Here is a 16,981-nt window from a genome sequence, read left to right as displayed (position 1 = left end):
TCTTGCCCTTGCTCCCTCTCCTACCCTCTTGCTCTTCCTCTTGCTCCCTCTCCTACCCTCTTGCTCTTCCTCTTGCTCCCTCTCTTACCCTCTTGCTCTTGCTCCCTCTCTTACCCTCTTGCTCTTGCTCCCTCTCCTACCCTCTTGCTCTTGCCTCCCTCTCCTACCCTCTTGCTCTTACTCTTGCTCCCTCTCCTACCCTCTTGCTGTTACTCTTGCTCCCTCTCTTACCCTCTTGCTCTTACTCTTGCTCCCTCTCCTACCCTCTTGCTGTTACTCTTGCTCCCTCTCCTACCCTCTTGCTGTTACTCTTGCTCCCTCTCCTACCCTCTTGCTCTTACTCTTGCTCCCTCTCCTACCCTCTTGCTCTTACCCTTTCTCCCTCTCCTACCCTCTTGCTCTTACCCTTGCCTCCCTCTCTTACCCTCTTGCTCTTACTCTTGCCTCTTGCCCTCCTGCTCTCCCTCCCTTCCCCCTCTCTCCACGTGGCCATGGCTGCCCTCTACTTCTCTACTCTTCTCCCTCTCTCCGCCTTTCTATAATAAATGCCTTATAACAAAAAAAAAAAGTTGACCTATTTCTCTTTTTACTATTTGGAGAACAAATAATACATGTGCATTCCTTCCTCTATGCATTCTTATTTAAATACACATTTTGGCATATAGGAGACATATATCAAAATTTACATTTTGGCAATACTATTTCCTAGCTTTTGTTGGTATTTTAGCATGTAAATAGCTGGATTTTTATAATAGCCAGTTATTTTCAGTTATCATGAAAATAACAAATATCTGTAAATAACTAACTAGGTATTACCACAGATCTATCATGTTGACTATCAACTTAAAGCAACATGTGCTATTTTTTCCACTAATTATCTACGTTACACAGAACATTAATTAACACTTCCTATTATACAGTGGTAAATTACAAGTACACATACATTTTTGTTTCCTGGTAACTTTTGTTCCCTTTAAAGTCCCATTAACAGGACTCTCTTTTGTCTTCCTACAGAAACACGATGGGCAGTTTACAGTCATTCAGTTGGTAGGAATGCTGAGAGGCATTGCCGCTGGGATGCGATACTTGGCTGATATGGGATACGTTCACAGGGACCTTGCAGCTCGCAACATCCTTGTCAACAGCAACCTTGTTTGTAAAGTGTCCGATTTTGGCCTGTCCCGGGTTATAGAGGATGATCCCGAAGCTGTCTACACCACGACTGTAAGAAAACACCCATTAGTATGCTTCTTATACTTGCTGCCAGAATGGCTTAATGTAAAATGAAGCACCAGGAGACATGCAGATTGACCTCAGCTTTTCCTTTCATTTGAGGAAATTGGTGTTATTATTGCAGTCCACACATAAAACCAGAGAGGAAGGGAGAAGAATAATAATGTTACCTCTTACCCTGGTGTTTTGCTATCTGGACTTATACTATGTAAATATTATTCAGTTAAATATAATATCTACTTACTGGTGTGTTATCACAGAAGTAAATATAATAGTGTTTAAATTCAGACACCAAAAGACTAAGGATGCTAACTCATGACTTTTATGATATTAGTTAAAAATGATGGCATGTGAACATTGACTTAAATACCACATTTTTTCACTCCAGTTTACTGGCAATGTGGTCTGATTTGTCATTATCTATTCATTAGACTCTCGACCTGACACATACAAGGTCCATTAAGTACAGTTGCCTTCGAAATGAACACATAATGAGCGCCTAATAGAAAGATTGGTAACTTTGAATACAGAGAAGTTCAGGGTTCACAGACCTGATGCTGCTTGGGCTGCCAACCCATGGCAAAACACTTAAAATAGTTTGATGGTGTGCCCATGAATGATATATAAGCCACTGTGCATACTTAAAATGTCAGCGTCTTCTTTTTTTTTTTTTTTTTTTTTTTATATATATACCAGGGTGGAAAAATTCCAGTAAGGTGGACTGCACCTGAAGCCATTCAGTACCGGAAATTCACCTCAGCCAGTGATGTGTGGAGCTATGGGATTGTCATGTGGGAAGTAATGTCTTATGGAGAACGACCTTATTGGGACATGTCGAATCAAGATGTAGGTATACAGACAAGACTTAGACATTCACACCCACTTCTCATGTAACAATGACAATGGTTCACTAAGGACACATTGTTTTAGATTTATAAACATATAGTTTCCTAGATTGCGATCATTATCAATGCCAATGATGTTAATAATTATCATGAATTGGAGGGTTTTTTTTAACTTAGAATAATTACATTTTTATTTTAATTTTATTGACAAAATACGATGCTGAAGCTGTTATTTTTTCCTTTTTTTTTCTTTTATTTTTCTTGGATATTTTCTTTATTTACATTTCAAATGTTATCCCCTTCCCAGGTTTCCCCCTGAAAACCCTCATCCCATCCCTTTCCCCTTGCTTCTATGAGGGTGTTCTCCCACCCACCTACCCACTCTAGCCTCTCCTGGAGGCTTCAAGCCTTCATAGGACCAAGGGCTTCTCTTCCCACTGATGCTCAACAAGGCCATCACAAAGGGAGCCTCTTAAAGAATTGGGTAACACCAATGTAGCAGAGCAGGATGGTCTTCACTTCCACTTAGAAGAATGCTAGTAGTAAATGAAGTAGATCTGTACTTCTCAAGTTGATATAGACATAAGCAAAGAAAGGAATCAGCTACAGCTAAAATTCAAGTATTTTCATTAGATCACTATCATTGTTTATAATTTAAGGATACCTAACAAGTTCCTGTGGCTTGTAAAGGCATGTTCTGTACATGATATGCTTTGTGACGCTTTGGATCACCACATTAACTAAGAGGCATATGCTTCAGAGCAGGGAGGTTTTTAATCATTTATGGTTTTTGGTATTTTTGAACTCAACAATACACCTATTCCTGGTTTTGTTTTGTTTTTAGTGTTTCAAAGACAAAAAAAATCTAAATGATGCTTCCTTTTGGCAGAGGCAGAGTTTGCTAATATTTGACAGGTTTCAATGTCAAAGATTTCATGGACTGTCAAAATGTGGCAAACAAATCCTTGGGGTAGAGAAAGGGAATATTTACATCCCCAGATACTCCATAGAGTTTCATCTCTTCTGACACCTTTCCTCTCATACTAGTTTCAAGCCTAAAAGGATTGACAGCAATGTGAAATGACTTAAACTCAAAGTTTACTTAACTTCTAAACATAGCAGAAATGGTTGAGGAGAAAAAAAAAAACCTTATACTTTTCAGTTTGGAAATTATCTTATTGTTTGTTTGTTTGCTTGGTTGTTTTTCTTTTAAACGAACATCACAAAGAACTGTTACAACAAAAATATTTTTGTTGGTCAAATAGCATTATATCTGAAGTGGGGTTTGTTCTGAGTTCAGTGTTTAGTGACAACCTTTTAACTTTTTAATCCTGAAGGATGAAATTCAATTTGAGCAAGGGTTTTTTATAGTACAAAAGATTGCCTACATACTGAGTTCATAAAAAGAAATGTATATTAATGTTTCTATTGAAGCATCCTTTGTTTTATAGTTAAGCAGTAATATTAAGGAATTATGTTTCATTTTCAATGTTGAACTGAAGATAAAATTAATTTTTTTCAATAGAAAAGGTTCTCTTTTGGATTTTTATCCAGTGGATAAATCTGTGGATTCCCTGATGCATTAGGAGCCTTGCTATTTATAGGAACATATTGCATTTCTGGAGATGGTTGCTCTAATCAGATTTTTTTCATATATGCAAGTGCCCTAACATTGAGTTATATCCACAACCCTCTGGATAGATTTATTAAGTGAACTGATTCATTTGCATTGTTTAAAGTTAGCAGCTGGGCATCTGTGAGGTATTTTAGAAAGGCCTAAAATTTCAAATGTATTGGATTCTAAAGGCTTTTCATAAGATACCACGAAAACACAATGTAAGTTTATGGTTTTGTTCCTACTCAAATCTTCAAAAATGTAGTTCGAATGTGGTATGAGATGGAGTGTCAGCACTCACAATAAGGAAATATAGAAAGGGTAGGTGACAAAGGGGCCAGTGGTAGTAAGAGCTGTCTGCGGCTTTGGCTTCATTCCAGACAGAAGAAAACTAGAATACGGTACAAGAAAATAGGCATATGCATGGCCAAATACATTCAAGTAACATCACCTCATAAGCATTTGAATAGCCCATCTTTATTTTCAGATATCTATAATTTTCTGTAGTTTCAACTGAAATTGAAACAGTGTAATATGTAATATGAAATTAAGACAGGAAGTTTTGCCAATACATTTTCCAACTTTCATTTTCCAGAAAGGAGTGTAGATAGTTACCTGTTTTATTTAATGGCCTTTCAAAGAAAAAATATTTATGTGTTTACAAGAGATGAAACATTAGGATAATTGCAAAGTTTGAAAACACTCTCTTGACATTCATAACAGATGCCTTTTAACTGGGATTATTCTAGATTGGTCAAAATGAAATATTTATTTTTCAAGGGATGAAATTTTAATATTATATATAGTCTATTTCTGTTTGTAGTACTTGAAATAGGGTTTTCTTGTTGTGTTTTTTTTTTACTGTGATCAAAGTATAAGGCAGACAAATCATCCCTTTCCTTGTAGGTAGTTGGAAGTGTGATTAAAAAAGAATGAGCTTGCATAAGGATGATTTCTTAATTTCATCAGTTAAGAGGTCACTCAAGAACTTGCAGCGATGCCTCAGAGGACCAGAGTTTTTTGCTGCTCTTTCAGAGGACTCAGGTTCAGTTTTCTGTAAACAATTAGGGAAATACTCACAAACACTTCTTACTGAAGTTTCAGTGTGCTGACACTCTCTTCTGATTTCCATGGATAAATTTGCATATAAATACATAAAGAAAGACACTCCAACACATAGAATAGAAAGGAAGGAAGGAAGGAAGGAAGGAAGAAAGAAAGGAAGGAAGGAAGGAAGAAAGAAAGAAAGAAAGAAAGAAAGAAAGAAAGAAAGAAAGAAAGAAAGAAAGAAAGAAAGAAAGAAAAAGAGAGAGAAAGGGAGGGAGGGAGCTTTGAAAAGATAATATGCCTAACTTTATTTAGAGGTAAGTTATGAGCATTCAACTTCTACCTTTTAAAAGTCAACTGTGATTTTATTGCCATATTCTTTTCATATTAAGATAGAAACAAAATTGCAATTTTTTTCTGTAGATTTTTACAAAATCCCACAAGTTGAGTTGAGCATGTTTAGTAACATGAAGCAGTCTGAGTCAGGTCATCAGAAGTAAAAGTGATGAGCAAACTCTGGAGCCAGTCATGAATTGTCCTATTTTTAGTTAATCCAGGCCTTTCACCAACAGGCCTATGTTAATTCCTTTCCTAACATTGATGCTCCTACTGTAGTAAAAAGGGGACACTATAGTGGTTCATTTTATATCTAAATCATACTAACAGTGTAGACCAAAGAGGTCGTCTTTGTGACAGGTGTGAGGATAGATCAGTAGAGACAAACCCAACATGTAAATTCACAGAATATATAGGTCACTCTATATGTATGTTTTGTTGTTTCCAAGAATGTTTAAATACTTGGGTAAAAAAACAATTCTTAGTTTCCTCATTGGAAATGTATAGTAGTTTATAGCTGTCTGGTCTCTGTTCAGATCACCTACATCCAATTCCCTAATAACTGTGGGATTTGAACACTCTTTTATGTGGTGAAAACTTTAATACTATATTAGTATTATTTGCTTAAGATTGTTTCTGTAACAATCAAGATAATTCCAGTTGAAATCCATATTAATCATATTGTAGAAATATGATAAATATTTACTATAATTGTTAGTTGTGTCTTCACCTGGTATTGTTTTCTGGTAAGTTAACAACAGCACCAGCAACAAACTACAGAATGTTGGACATCAGTTTCCAAGCAGGTGCAAGCATGTTGGCCAGTTTATCATCGAAGAATAAAACTTGACTTGCGCCAAGATGCTCTAAGTGGAAAAGCACTACCAGAGAGTCTCTAGATTGTCGAGGCCAACATTGTCATTGTCAACTTCTGGGTCCAAACTGAGGTCCCATGCTCGGATGTGTTGACGATCTGTACTCTGGAATCAATGCTGTGAATATGTAACCCACTAATCAGTCAGAGGAATTGTGTTTCACTGAGGTCAGTGGTTTTTTCAGTTGGCTTCATAAATTTCTAGAAAGCAATGGGATGCCTACAAAAGTTCATCAACTCTTTCCTTCCTGTAAGGTATTACCAGTACTTGCTTTCTTGGCTCAAAGGTCTAAACATATATGGGATTCTAAGCTTAAGAATCCTAGAAGACATCTTGAAAGCTTGGAGCCCTCTTGATGAGTACAGTGCCAGAAGGATCATAAAAGCATTTTAAAAGATGATTTTTAACAAAGGGAAAAGAGAAAGATAATTGTCCCTACATTATTCTTCTAAGGCAACCGAAAGCAGTACAGACAGCAAAGCCAACTGGTGGGTAGAGGAAATGATAAGAACTGAGCGAATGCTATCGAGATTAAAGTAAAATTGTGTCAAAGCAGAAAATTATTATGTGTGTTCAGTATCAGCAACCTTGGGTAAAAGAAGAGTCACTCTTCCCAATGGGGAAAATAACTTACCATGTGCTTATTGTGTGGTCATTTTAATGCATAATGTTTGGGAAGTTATTATTTATGTTTCACAGGTTAAGCCACTGTTTAAATCACTTAGCCTAGATATTCAAATGTATATCTACTTTTCTCTGAAGAGTTTTACATACAACACTTGAATCCAAAAACAACATTGTTACTTGAATGTGAGATGAATTTTTTTATAATCCAGTGGTTAATTACACTTAATGCATTTGCAGAGGACCTAGGTTCAATTCCAAGGAACAGTCTCACAGCTGTGTATATCTTCAATTCCAGGGGATCCAACACCTCCTTCTCATCTCTGTAGGCATAAGGCACACATGATGCTACTCATACAAATATGTAGGCAAAACACCCATACATATAAAATAAAAAATAAATAAAACTTTAAAAATATGATTCCATATGTATATGTACAAATATTTGTAATACATATACATATATGCAATCCTTTTTAAAGTTACCATTTTTGTATGTTTGTCCATGGGATAAATATGACAAAGATGTATTTTGGGGGGTTTCTTCAGTGATATATGCTTACAGTTTGGGAACCGTCAATGCTCATGTAACTTTTATTAATGCTCATAATCATCCCTACTTAATGTTTCCCCCTTTATTGTTCAGAAATAAACAATACTTGTAGAAACTTGGAGAAGACCCTGAGACCAAAATTATATTCTATAAGATGTAGTGCAATTGTTTCAAGACCATATTTTTCAGGACACAGAAAGATGAAAAAGTGGTAACTAGTTGCCTATGCATACAAAAGAGAAATCAGTACCATTTTCAGATTTCTGGCTAGGATATAGAAAAAGATTGAAGGCAATAAGATACATTCAATTTTAAATGTATAGATTGTAATATACCCATGAAGCCTATGAGATTTGTAGTAAAGTAATATAATACAAACAACTATACAATTTGAAAAGATTTAGCACTAGGAGTTTATAGTTAACACTCTTTAAATATTGCTATAATTAAGTTTATTTGCCTTTTCACATTATACTGTATGCATACATGTCTCTCTTAAAGTACAAAATGGACTCACCTTTGTTTGCCATATGTACAATCATTTTTTCTCATAAAAAAATTAGTGCTAGTTGTCTGATTCATGTTACCCTCCATTTTACATATGTTTTCTCTGTGCTACTCCTGCAAGAGAACATACATCTTGTTGACAAGTATCCCTAAAAATACCAAAGTCATTAATATTTATTGTCAGTTCTTTGTGTGACTATATCTGCCTTTATTTCTTCAAAAAGTCAATGTTAGTTTTGTGTAGTTTCTTTTTAAAAAGGCTTTATTTTCTTTATTTTTTAATTTTATTTTTGAGATTGTAATATATTTACAAGGTTTCCTCCTTCCCTTTTCTTCCTTCAAACCCTCATACACACACACACACACACACACACACATATATATACATACACATATATATATATACATATATATATGTGTATGTATATATGTGTGTGTGTGTGTGTGTGTGTATGTGTGTGTATATATATATCCAAGTTCTCCTTCAAATTCATGGCCTTTTTAAAAATCAGATGTTATTTCAAGCATATTTTTATAGTATATATGTACATGTTCCTAAATATAATCCGTTAAGTCCATATAGTTTTACTTGTATGTTTTCAGGGTAACAGTTTAGCACTAGACATCCAATGGTGCTTTTCCCTAGGGAAGCCCACTTCTCCTGTTCTCTTTTTTGTAATTAATTAATTTTCTTTTTACATCCCATAACTTCTCCCCATGCCTCTGTCTCCACATGGATGCTCCCACCCTCCACCCTACCTGACCTCTAAACTCCCAACACACATATAGTAGAGGACTGCCAGGTCTGTGTTCATTTAAACATGAAGCATTTCTGTTCTTTCCTCAGTTGCCTATAGTTCTTAGTGTAGGGTCAAGAGCTCATGGCTTTGTCTCATCAACTATGACGTACTCATGGGTGTCATCCTTGTTCAGTTCCTGTCTTGGCGATCGTGTTGGTGAACTTTATGAGGATGACTACTGTCATTGCTAGAAGAGACAGTTTCAGAGCAAACTCTCTGTCCCACTCTATCTTACAGTCTTTCTTACTCCTCTTCTACAATGAGCTCTGAGCTTTAGGTGAGGGAGTATCTAGTAGATGTATCCTTTGTGGTTAGGCTATAAAACTTTGCATTCTGATTGGTTGTAGTTTTATAGAGTGGTCTCTGTTGCACAAATAAGTTGTGATTTTTGCAACCATAGTTTACTAAACCAGCATAATTTCTAACAAAAAACCATAAGCATTTGTCCTTACACCACAGACTTTTCTTAAAATTTTAATACTATCATGTTAGTTAATGTCAAGGGTTTGTATTTCTCCTTAAGTAATATTTTTATTTGTTTTTTAAGCCCTTATTTAGATATTGCTTGCCTTCCTATTGTCTTCCCTGTGCTGATCAGATTAATAATAGTTTTAGATTTTTAAGATTATTTTCCTTTTCATATAACCAAGAACATTGGGGAAAAGAAACATAAGTTCTCTAATGTCTTTAAAGAAATGTCTATGCAAACCTATTCTATGTTTGTAATTAATATTTGAAGTTGATACAAATAATTATGCTGGCTGTTATTTATCTATAAATTGTCTATGGTAAAAATTTTTTAAACCAGTACTATGAATCATTAAGCCTTGACTAAAAACCCACTTCGGTTTGCTGTAAAGCTTTCTCTATGTTTGTCAGGTAGGTAAAAATGGAGACAGGAAGGAACCCAGCCACCCTCCACACACCAGAGCAAACTGTATCCAGCAAGCGCTTGCATTTCATTACCCAGAAGAGTAGCCTTCTCAGGAGTTAAAAGAACTGTGTGTCCAATAGTAGGTTCTGACAGGCCACATTCACATTGTGTGCTCTCTTGTTTGAAGAGGGTCATCTGTTCACATCAAAAAGTGGAACTCTTTGGCTTACTTTCAGTAACTCAATTTCCTTTTCCACTTTCATTATCTTTTACTTCTATGCACATGTGTATTCTTACAACTATATTTGGCTGAGAGAGTTCCATAACATGTCCTCTTTTGAAAACCTCTGGGGTGGCATTAAAAATATTTCCATCTCTTGCTCCCTGTGTGAGCTTAATTGCTGTTCCCTATTGCTGAATTAACTAGGAAATGTCATCATATCCTGTACCTCCCGGACCCCATAATAACATGCTTAATATATTCATGAATGTTTTGGAAAAAAAAGAGGTCTTTGTAAGCAATATGTCTAGCTCTTATCTGGATAAGTCATTTTGCCTTCCAAGCATTTCATTTCATTGTAATTGAAGCTCAGTTGGTAATCTTTTTTAATGTCCTTTTGGCTAACAGGTCATTAAAGCAATAGAAGAAGGTTATCGTTTACCGGCACCCATGGACTGCCCAGCTGGGCTTCACCAGCTAATGCTGGATTGTTGGCAGAAAGAACGGGCAGAAAGGCCAAAGTTTGAGCAGATAGTCGGAATTCTAGACAAAATGATTCGAAACCCAAGTAGTCTGAAAACACCCCTGGGAACTTGTAGTAGGTAAGAACTCTCCAGTGAGATGAAACGGCATGTAATTAAAATATCCACGCAAACCATTTACCTCCTCACCCTTTCCCCAACAGCAAACTGACGTCTGTGTTCAACCATAAATCTGTACCATAATGCCATGTTTACAAAGCTTTATTGGCTTTATCCTTTCCTTTCTAGATGGTCTACCTTACTTAGTAATTAACAAAATCCATTCGTTGTTGTTGGACTTCTCTTTTCTTAGGACTTCTGAGAACATCAGGTGTCTTTCTCAGAAAGTGCTGGCTGGGTCTTTGTGACCAGGTAGACATGCATTGCTTTTGTGCATTGCTATCTAGATTTTATTATGTGGCTCTAGCTTTGCTGTATTCCTATAACATAACTTATTGTCTTTCTTTCTTATCTGATAAATGCTTCTGTAGAGTTAGAAATTATTAAAAGTAACTCAGCGTATGCCATGCAAGATGCCTAGGACGTACAGTCCCTTCACTCGGAGCACAGGGCACAGCAGTAGTTTTTCAGCTTCAGCTGCAGAAAGGCTCGGCACTGTGGGCTGCACTTAATAGGGTCTATTATCTCCATGGGACCCCCAGTATGTCACCAAAACAAAATCTTTAATGCTCTGAATAGCACCCTCATGCCCTGCATGAGTTAGGATACAGCCAGATATCTTTTACTTTTTACTCTCATCTACTTGTAGAAAACCTAGTGAACAAATATGACTCTCCAAGCTTCATCACCTATTTAGTGTTTATGAGCATGCAGAAGACACAGGCCAGTGAGCACTCTTACAATGAAACTTAAATTCAGGTATTTGTAGTTTCTGGATAATTTACTCTGCTTGGGTTTTGGATACGACATCTGATTGTATTTCCTATAGCCTTCTCCTTGTATGTATCCAGACATCCTTTCCTAGTAACTGCTGAGAAGATTTTTTATTGCTGTGTTTTACTCTAACCCAGACCCATAAGCCCTCTTCTGGACCAGAGCACTCCCGACTTCACTGCCTTCTGTTCAGTTGGAGAATGGTTGCAAGCTATTAAAATGGAAAGGTATAAGGACAACTTCACAGCAGCCGGTTATAACTCACTCGAGTCAGTGGCCAGGATGACTATCGAGTAAGTTTACACTTATTAAGTTGTATTTAATAATTGAGCAGGCACAATCCATGGCTCATATGCTGGGTTATCCTGTTTAGAGTAAAAGTCTGTAGATCACAAATTCAAGGGGGGGAAGGCATTTCTTTTAAAAAGAATGGCTATGTGACAACAATTCTTTTAAGTATAGTTTTCTTAAACAGCCTATTAACCATTTTATGAAATCAATAGTCATGTGGGCATTTTGTAAATGATAAAGCTAAAGGTCAGAAAATTTGCATATCCTGTATGATGACTCAACAGGAGTCTGACATCTAATTTGTCTCCGCGGCCAGCATCCTGGACCCCGCACAGTGGGACTTTCTCCTTATTAACCACTGTGTCATTCGGCTTCCTATTCACTGAGGAATATTTCTGCAATCAGCTTTAAAATGACTATGAATTTAAACTCAAAAGACATAAGTTTTCCTTTCTAGTTAATCATTGATTAAATGGTCATTAAAACTCTCCTAAAGCCCTCTTAGGAGCCCTCACAACCAAATCTTGCTATGTACACGAAGAAATAACATACATGTGAACTTAAGCATATTCACACTGTCCTCTTCCATTTTCTTCTAACAACCAACACATAAAGCTGCTGTGCTTATACCTGTATTTCCAAAGTAATCTTTATCTCTGTAATTCTGTGCTTTTGAAAGAACCTGTGATACAATACAATAGTATTACACCACTGCAATGTTTCTGGTGCTTGCAAATACCTAAGCTCAACTCTTGTGACTATTAGAAAAGATACAAGCATCGAAATAGTTAACTTACTGAACACGTAAGCTTTGACTATAGCATTGTACACATATGTAGCTGTTTTTTTCTTGCTATTGACTTGAAGGAATGCAATTGTACAGAATTACTCCCAGAATCTAGCTCACTGCACATTTTTGTGTGACATTGACTTCCTGAGCTTTCTCCTGGGTTCTAAAAACTATTCCCACTATTACAACATCCCATGTTTCCAGTTATATAATTTACAATGTCCGATGTCTCAAGTAACATTTCATTACCTTCTAAAATAAAATCTCAGATGAATTAAAAAGCAACAGTACGGTAAGTTAAGAGACAGACTTGTTCATCCAGTTTTGTTCAAATGAGACTGTCCAAACAAGTCAGTATAAGATCTTCTTTGGAGTAAGACTTTAGCACCTAAGAGTTCGTCCGTGGCAGTTTAAAGGGAATAGAAAACGTGAGTGACCTGACCGTCAGTGACCATGCAGAGCATGATCAGTTCTTTGTCATGTACCTGATAAGCATGCCCTTGTCTTTTTCAGCGATGTGATGAGTTTAGGGATCACACTGGTTGGCCATCAAAAGAAGATCATGAGCAGCATCCAGACTATGCGGGCACAAATGTTGCATTTACACGGAACAGGGATCCAAGTGTGACACATCGGCCTCCCTCAGATGAGGCTTAAGACTGCAGGAGAACAGTTCTGGCCTTCAGTATACGCATAGAATGCTGCTAGAAGACAGTTGATATACTGGGTCCTTCCTACAATAGAGAGAAGATTTTAGAAGCACCTACAGACTTGAACTCCTAAGTGCCACCAGAATATACAAAAAGGGAATTTAGGATCCACCACTGGTGGCCAGGAACACAGCAGAGACAATAAACAAAGTACTACCTGAAAAACATCCCAACACCTTGAGCTCTCGAACCTCCTTTTTATCTTATAGACTTTTTAAAATGTACATAAAGAATTTAAGAAAGAATATATTTGTCAAATAAAATCATGATCTTATTGTTAAAATCAATGAAATATTTTCCTTAAAATATGTGATTTCAGACTATTCTTTTCCAGAACCATCTGTGGTTATTCTGCATAAGGACTTTGTTTTAGAAAGTTATTTGTAGCTTTGGACCTTTTTAGTGTTAAATTTATGACACGTTACTACACTGGGTACCTTTGAAAAATCTCAAACTTAAAGGAAAGCAAAACTGCGCACATAGTTGAGGATATGACTTTGTCCTTCATGGCTTTGGTATCCTGGCTGTGTCATTTTGTTCTGTTAAACCAGTGATGTTTTGATATTGTTTGCTGATTGACAGGTAGTTCAGAATTGCAAGTTGCCAAGAGCTCTGGTATTTTTTAACAGGATTTTTTTTTCTTTGTAAAAATCAGACAACATACTAACTTTTCAATGAAAAAAAAAAGAAAGCAATAATGATCCATAAATACTATAAGGCACTTTTAACAGATTGTTTATAGAGTGATTTACTAGGCAGAATTTAATAAAAAAAATATGTCAAATTTTAGGTTATTGTGTATATGATAAAAGGCTGAGGCCTCATCTGAAGATGCTGGTGAAAGCAAGTCTGGAGGCCCAAGCTCTCCAGCACTGGCTAACCCAATCCGAGCACATCAAGAGTTTCAGTCTTGTGATAGTAAGAAATTTAGGAACATAGTTGACCTATATTTTGTATTCTTTCTTGTTGAATGCACTCCAAATACAAAAGTAACAAATTCAGTTTTCTATTGTTGCCCTGAAGCAAGATCACAGGGGCAGTTCACTTCTCACCACTCACAGACAAACTTGCCTCCAATATTCCCACCACTTCAGTGAGAAGAAAGCAACACAGAGGTATTTTATCTATGAACAGTGACACACACAAAAAACTCTTTTAGGTCAAAACTCTTTTACCCCAGAAGGAAGAAATAAAGGGTCTGGCTTTTCTGTTTCCACTTTATTTATCAGACCATATTATTTGGTTACTGTGTTAGAATTTCATAAGCAATAATTAAATGTGTCTTTATAGCTATTTCAGGAATGTATACATATTTGAGTAATGTTTTCAAAAGTTACAAAAATCATGAACTACCCCAAAACCGAACTGTTGTACTTCCAAAGAAAATTGGGCTGTTTATAATGATTTTACTAGAGAAAGATCCCAGGGATCGGTCCTAATTGGTGTTGTTTGGTAATGTGGACATCCACAAACAAACAAACAAAGAACAGGTAACAAGCAAAATCTGTAAATGTTCCTTTGTAAAACTTGTAAATTTTATTTATACCGTCTTGTTTTGTATACACATTTCTCAGTAGTGGCTCCGAGGACATGAAAATGCTCTATATTTTTCTATTTTACTTGCAGAGCTTCACAAAGAAACAGGTATTTTCAGTGCTACATAATGTGTTTTCCCACATTTAGGACCAAAGATGGCTATAGAAAACTCAAATGGATTGCTTCCCAAACCCCTCCCTACCCTTCTTTTTTCTTTTTAATCACTGTACAGTGTTATTTGATATTTTAATTTATTTTTTGATTGAGTAGAAAACTCATTTTAATTTCTCTAAAATGTTTTTTGTCCCTAAGGAAAAAAAATAATCTGTAAAAATAGTTTTAATTAGCATAATCCAGTCACCCTAGACACTTCCATTTGTAATCTTTGTAATAGACTGTAAATATATTTTTGGAACTATAACACAATGTGCTTGAGGGTTATTTTTCAGTGTCTGCAGTGTATACAAAAGTGTTTAACCTCAGTATAGCACTTTACAATTCTAATCAGTAGCGTTGGCCTTTGTGCGAATGAGTGCGAGCTTGAGCGAGTGTTCTCTAATTCCGTTTGGATTCCGGACTCACTAATAATGAAGTTCTTTTCTTGTTCATAGCTTAAGGTGCTTATTTTTTCTATTAAAAATTAAATTAACAAAAAGCCATTCTAGAAATAGAAGACGCAGTATGGTACATGCAGACAGTCTTTCCTGCTTTTTCTAGTAATAGATTTATAGTTGAGTAGTCTTTCTTGAGTAGAAGGGCAGAATAAAAGTGGTTTTTTTTTTAGTTTTCTTTTCAAGAAATAACTTTTTCCTTCAGCAATATACCTCATCTGCCTTAAATTTTTTACAGCTCTTTACAGGGAAAGGGGAGAAGGGATGGGAAAGACACAGCACAATAGGAAGTGGATGATTGCATCGTGCTCTCGTTTGTATGTTTCTTTGCCTAATCAACACTATGATTTTGAAGTACGTGTACGCGAAGCAAACGTGAAGAGATAAGGAATTAGCATTGTGAACCTGATTGTAATCCTCTCTTCCGGAAAGAGATGAGATGCTATTGCGATGAGAATGTACAACTTGCACCTTGAAATCTTTTTTGATAATTAGTGCTCAGGGGAGGGGGGGAAGTAGAGAAAGCAAACGCCCGACAGAGAATTCCAAAAGTCTAGAACACACAACAGGGAATGGCCTCCTTTAAGACGGACACCTTTTATAGAACACCGCCCACCCAAACCACGTGGTTTGCGTTCAGTACTGAGATACATACAAGAAACTTCTTACATTGGGAGCTAATATTTTCTCAGCAACGGATCAGGGCCTTGTTTACTAGACTGGAGGCTCATGCTTCTCAGAGCACTATTAGTTGAATCATATTGTATACTTATGTAATCTACATTAGCTAGCACTCTTTAGGACTATATTTTAATTGCTCCTCTTCTTGGTGTTTTTAAGACAATGGAAAGGGTTTAAGTCACCTCTCTTTTATTTAGGTAATGCTGATCTCTCCCCTTTTGTTTCCTGAGCAGCCCAAAACTGTACTGCTCCCCCACTATGTGCATGTTCCAATGAATTACTGATGTGTATTTTTTTGCTATATGTGGAGAAATCATGGGGAACTCGGGGCGAAATATGCTTTTTGTTGATTGAATTTTGTCCCTCCTTGCCTAAGAATTACTACAGGGGTCATCCTTTTATAAGGACAAAAATGCTTTTGAACAGTGTCTTCAATGTATCAAGCACAAATAACTCTTTCTTCAACACGAATCATAAGTCTCTTTTTACCAGCTTAAAATAATAAACGAGTCTATTAGACAATGTAAAGAAAATCCTGTCTCCAGTCATTGGTGGGTTCCTTCACATTCCTTATGCTTTCCTTTCCTACCTAATAAGATTTTGTGAAAATAGTTGAGTGGGCTGATCAGAATATGAATAAAACTGATTATTCCTCCTCCCCTCTCATGGACACTGACCTAATTTCACTCTAATCATTTATTACGGAATAACAAGACTGTTTACAAAGGGCCAGATTGTTGAACATTTGAGTTAAAAATCTGGTTTTGTTTGTTCCTGAAGCAACTACATGAGAATACCAAGAATATTTGCATAAGAAAGAAAGTAGTTGCTTGCTGGCCTTTGACTGTGCCAAACTGACAAAGTAGAGTGACACTGGGAAACATTTGCATTTTTACTGCTGGGTAATGCAAACAGGAACCAGCACAAAGGGAAAGGTGACCCAACTAGTTCTCTGATCCAGCTGCACAGACCCTGGCTTAGGAATCAACTTGCAAATGAAACTAAGAAAACCCAGGTCTCTTACAGCATCATCATCTAAAGGTGAACAAAAAGTAGCAGACATGTCAAGAAAATGCTCACTGTGTTGAAGTATCCAGAGCTGATGTAAGGCAATCTTATCTGTGATGATGCTCATGTTGGTCTGAACCAAAATGCAAGGAGAATATTGAAATTTAGGACTACCCTGCCCACTCTTACTGAAAACACTAATAATATAAAGGGCAAAGATGTAAGGCAATAACGAAGAGGGAAAAGTCCCACCATTAGTTGTATATATGAATGATTACACAATTCAGAACACAGAGATAAATCCCTAACATGAGCAGACATCTATTAAAGTTCTGTGTCTATATGTGCTGTAAAGGCATTATTTTTTCACAATTGTCTTTCCCCAGAATTATTAAGATATAATTTATAAG

At 36.4% G+C, this 16,981-nt stretch overlaps 1 protein-coding gene across 3 annotated transcripts in view; it reads left to right on the top strand.

Annotated features, from left to right (window-relative positions):
• Epha7 (EPH receptor A7) overlaps positions 1–16,096 on the top strand; it is a 156,328-nt gene extending 140,232 nt beyond the window's left edge. For all 3 annotated transcript variants that reach the window (XM_031366470.1, XM_031366469.1, XM_031366468.1), the window contains exons 13-17: positions 1,015–1,224; positions 1,930–2,079; positions 9,938–10,131; positions 11,082–11,237; positions 12,539–16,096. In XM_031366470.1, the coding sequence (XP_031222330.1) occupies positions 1,015–1,224; positions 1,930–2,079; positions 9,938–10,131; positions 11,082–11,237; positions 12,539–12,653 (825 nt within the window). In that variant the 3' untranslated portion in view covers positions 12,654–16,096. The remainder of the gene's footprint in view (positions 1–1,014; positions 1,225–1,929; positions 2,080–9,937; positions 10,132–11,081; positions 11,238–12,538) is intronic.
• The last annotated feature ends 885 nt before the right edge of the window (positions 16,097–16,981 follow it).

Source organism: Mastomys coucha, unplaced genomic scaffold (assembly GCF_008632895.1).
Source record: "Mastomys coucha isolate ucsf_1 unplaced genomic scaffold, UCSF_Mcou_1 pScaffold14, whole genome shotgun sequence".
Taxonomy (NCBI): Eukaryota; Metazoa; Chordata; class Mammalia; order Rodentia; family Muridae; genus Mastomys; species Mastomys coucha.
Note: the sequence above shows the minus strand (reverse complement) of the source record. Positions and strands in the feature narration are given on the sequence as shown.